The 4,370-nt window shown below is 51.4% G+C and overlaps 1 protein-coding gene across 1 annotated transcript in view; it reads left to right on the forward strand.

The window, feature by feature from the left end:
* LOC108537434 (cerebellar degeneration-related protein 2-like) overlaps positions 1 to 4,370 on the forward strand; it is a 16,935-nt gene that overhangs the window by 9,738 nt on the left and 2,827 nt on the right. Inside the window, 3 exon segments of the mRNA XM_017884905.1 lie at positions 1,854 to 1,966; positions 3,082 to 3,230; positions 3,805 to 3,969. Of these exon segments, the coding sequence (XP_017740394.1) occupies positions 1,854 to 1,966; positions 3,082 to 3,230; positions 3,805 to 3,969 (427 nt within the window).

The following is a 4,370-nucleotide window of genomic DNA, read 5'->3' on the forward strand; positions in this document are numbered from 1 at the left end:
TTTTTTTTTTTTGAGATGGAGTCTCGCTCTGTCACTCAGGCTGGAGTGCAGTGGCACGATCTCGGCTCACTGCAAGCTCCTCCTCCTGGGTTCAAGCGATGCTTCTGCCTCAGCCTCCCAAGTAGCTGGGATTACAGGCTTGTGCCACCACACCGGGCTAATTTTTATATTTGTAGTAGAGATAGGATTTCACCATGTTGGCCTGGCTGGTCTTGAACTCCTGACCTCAAGTGATCCTCCCACCTTGGCCTCCCAAAGTGCTGGGATTACAGGCGTGAGCCACCGCACCCGGCCTCCTATCCATCCTTCAAAGTCCGACTCAAAAGCTGCCCGTTTGCCTGAGCCTCCCGGGGACAGTGGAGCTCTCCCTTGCCCATCACTCCACGGCACCTGGCCCCTATGTCCGTCCATGCTCTTCTCACTCACTCGTTCTTCCAAAAAGACAAATTATGCACTGACTCTGTGCTAGATACTGTCCTAGGCCCTGGGGATATTCATGAGCAAAACATAAAAATCCCTGCCCTGCCAGGTGCGGTGGCTCATGCCTGTAATACTAGCATTTTGAGAGGTCAAGGTAGGAGGGTCGCTTGAGGCCAGGAGTTCGAGACTAGCCTGGGCAATATAACATGACCCTGTCTCTACAAAAAAAATTTAAAAATTTTAAGCCGGGTGTGGTGGCTCACGCCTGTAATCCCAGTACTTTGGGAGGCCTGAGGTCAGGAGTTCAAGACCAGTGTGGCCAACGTGGTAAGACCCCATCTCTACTGAAAATACAAAAAATTAGCCGGGCATGGTAGTGGGTGCCTATAATCCCGGCATAAAAAAGATTTTAGGAAAAAAAAGAAAAGGGCCAGGCACTGTGGCTCACGCCTGTAATCCCAGCAGTTTGGGAGGCCGAGGAGGGTGGATCATGAGGTCAGGAGATCGAGACCATCCTGGCTAACACGGTGAAACCCCATCTCTACTAAAAATGCAAAAAATTAGCCAGGCATGGTGGCCGGCGCCTGTAGTCCCAGCTATTTGGAAGGCTGAGGCAGGAGAATGGTTGGCGGGAACCTGGGAGGCGGAGGTTGCAGTGAGCCAAGATCGCGCCATTGCACTCCAGCCTGAGCAAGAAGAGCAAAACTCTGTCTCAAAAAAAAAAAAAAATACTACTCCTGTAGTCCCAGCAACCAGTATTATAGTCCCATGCCTCTTCACAGGCATGATCATATACGCTTTAGCCTTGAGCTCCTGGGCTCAAGGGATCCTATCCCAGGCAGCAGTATTGTGCCACCCTTTTTTTTTTTTTTTTTTTAATAGAGGTGAGATCTCACTATGTTGCCCTGGGAGGCTGAGGGAGGGAGGAAGATTGCTTGAGCCCAGGAGCTCAAGGCTGCAGCACATACGATCACACCTGTAAATACTCACTGCACCTCAGCCTGGGCCCCATCCCTTAAAAGAAAAAAAAAAAAACTGCCACATGAGCTCACAGTTAGTTGGGGGAGCTGAAAAAGATAAAGGAGGAACTTGCTTGGGAAATTAGATGGTGCTAAGTGCTAAGGAGAAAGATGAAGCGGGAGAGAGACTGCAGGGCAGGGAACAGTGTGACTGAACCAAGTGATTGGGGAAAGATCTAGAGAAAGTGACAGGCACAGACTTGAAGGAGAAGAGGGAGCAAGTCCTGGAAGTGTCAGGAAAGAACATTCCAGGCAGAAGTAACAGTGCAAAGGCTTAGCTCCTGGCTTACCTCTCCTCCCAGGCCTGGAGGCTCCTGGTGTCTTGGTTACGTTGGGATCACCTAGAGTAGATGCTCGGAACATGAATGGGCATCCTCTGCCTTTGTTCTCATGCTCATGTTTCTCCTATCCTAGACTTGCACCTAGCTGCAGAGCTGGGGAAGACTCTGCTGGAGAGGAACAAGGAGCTGGAGGGGTCCCTGCAGCAGATGTACTCCACCAATGAGGAACAGGTGCAGGAGATCGAGGTGAGGGCCCTGCATGTGCTTGCCCACACCCCTCAAGGGCCCCTTGGCCTGTGTGTGACTTTATGCAACTTAGAATAAGGTGCCGGCTTATCAGACACAGCCTTAGCCCAATAGCCTGGTATAGTGCACAACTGTGCTATCCTGTACAAGGATAGCACAGCTATCTCAGGCAGCCCTATTGCACCGCCAGTTTTGTGGGTTTTTTTAAATAGAGACCAAGTCTCACCATGTTGCCCAAGCTGGTCTCTAACTCCTGAGTTCAAGTGATCCTCCCACCTCAGCCTCCTAAAATGCTAGGATTACAGGCATGAGCCACCATGCCCAGCCTGAACCACCATTTTTAAGCCCCACTCAGCTGAAGACAAATACATCAAAGCAAACTTGTCCTTAGAAGGGGAGAAGAGGCTGGGCGTGGTGGCTCATGCTTGTAATCCCAGCACTTTGGGAGGCCAAGGTGGGTGAAATACTTGAGCCCAGGCAACATGGTGAAACCTTGTCTCTACAAAAAATACAAAAATTAGCTGGCTATGGTGGCATGCGCCTGTGGTCCCAGCTACTTGAGAGGATGAGGTGAGGATCGCTTGAGCCTGGAGGTTGAGGCTGCAGTGAGCTGTGATTGTGCCACTGCACTCCAGCCTAGGCAACAGAGCAAGACCCTGTCTTAAAAATAAATAAATAAAATAAAAAAGATTTTAGAAGCTTAAAAAAAAAAAAGAGGCTGGGGTGGTGGCGCACACCTATAATCCCAGCACTTTGAGAGGCAGAGGCAGTCAGATCACTTGAGGTCAAGAGTTCAAGACCAGCCTGGCCAATATGGTGAAACCCTGTCTCTACTAAAAATACCAAAATTAGCCAGGCATGGTGGCGGGCACCCATAGTTCCAGCTACTCAGGAGGCTGAGGCAGGAGAATCACTTGAACTCAGGAGGCAGAGGTTGCAGTGAGTCGAAATCATGCCACTGTACTTCAGCCTGGGCAACACAGCAAGACTCTGTCTCAAAAAAAAAATAGAAAAGAAAAGAAAAAAGACAAAAAAAGAAGTAGGAGGAGGGTCTAGGCAGAGACATTTGCCCCTGCTCAATTCCAAAAGGTTACTCAATGTGCTTCCACCCCCAGTACCTAACCAAGCAGCTGGACACGCTGCGGCACGTGAACGAGCAGCACGCCAAAGTCTATGAGCAGCTGGACCTGACAGCCCGGGACCTGGAGCTAACCAACCACAGGCTGGTGCTGGAGAGCAAGGCCGCCCAGCAGAAGATCCATGGGTGAGGGCCCAGCTGAGGGCCGGGGGGCGGGCGAGGGAGAGCCCCAGGGCTGTGTGTACACAGGAGCCCATAGACTGATGGGTGTGACTTGTGCATGTCTCCCTAGGAACCGGGGATGGGAGTGAGCTTGTCCTTGTGGATTTTGTGTGGTTTAACATTCAGGCCACAACCTTGCCTTAAGCACCAACTATGCGCTAGGCTCTTTTTTATACACTGGGGATGCAACGATGGGGAAACAAAGACATTGTCTTGCCCTATAAGACCTCATAGCCTGGAAGAGAAGGCAGGCATGTAAATATTTTATGGCAGTGCAGGACAATAAGTGATAGAGGAGTGACAAGGAACTAAGTTGGCACAGAGGAGAAGTCATCAGCTCGTCTGAGAGGCATAAAAGAAGGGCGGGTCCTTGGGCATGCAGAGAATTCCCCACCCTACCTCAGGACCAGACAGCGGCTCAAGGGTACCTGTCTACCTCCTATCCAACATCCCTCCATCTTCAGGGAGCCAGGGCTGCCATGAGGCAAACTGGCCCCATCCCCTTAAAGTCCCTGTGTGTCCACTGCCCCACCCCCAGGCTGACGGAGACCATTGAGCGCCTCCAGGCCCAGGTGGAGGAGCTGCAGGCCCAGGTGGAGCAACTAAGAGGCCTGGAGCAGCTGCAAGTGCTCCGGGAGAAGCGGGAACGCAGGCGTACCATCCACACCTTCCCCTGCCTCAAGGAGCTATGCACCAGCCCCCGGTAGGTGAGAGTGCTCCTTGGTGTCTCTGGGATTGCCAGCTATGGGAGGAAGGAGAGGTAGCAGGCAGCAGGGTGCTGTTGGTGCATCATCCAGGCCATCAGAGAGACTGGGCCTGTTCCTAATGACAGTCATAGCAGCTGGCGTTTACTGAGCCCTGGCAGTGTGCTGCCACTACGCTGATACAATTTTTTTTTTGTTTTTTTTTTTTTGAGATGGAGTTTTGCTCTGTCGCCCAGGCTGGAGTGCAGTGGCGCGATCTCGGCTCACTGCAAGCTCTGCCTCCCAGGTTCATGCCATTCTCCTGCCTCAGCCTCCAGAGTAGCTGGGACTACAGGTGCCCACCACCACGCCGGGCTCATTTTTATTTTTTTTATTTTATTTTATTTTATTTATTTTTTTT

This window comes from Rhinopithecus bieti, unplaced genomic scaffold (genome assembly GCF_001698545.2).
Source record: "Rhinopithecus bieti isolate Rb0 unplaced genomic scaffold, ASM169854v2 scaffold_13400, whole genome shotgun sequence".
In the NCBI taxonomy this organism is placed as follows: domain Eukaryota; kingdom Metazoa; phylum Chordata; class Mammalia; order Primates; family Cercopithecidae; genus Rhinopithecus; species Rhinopithecus bieti.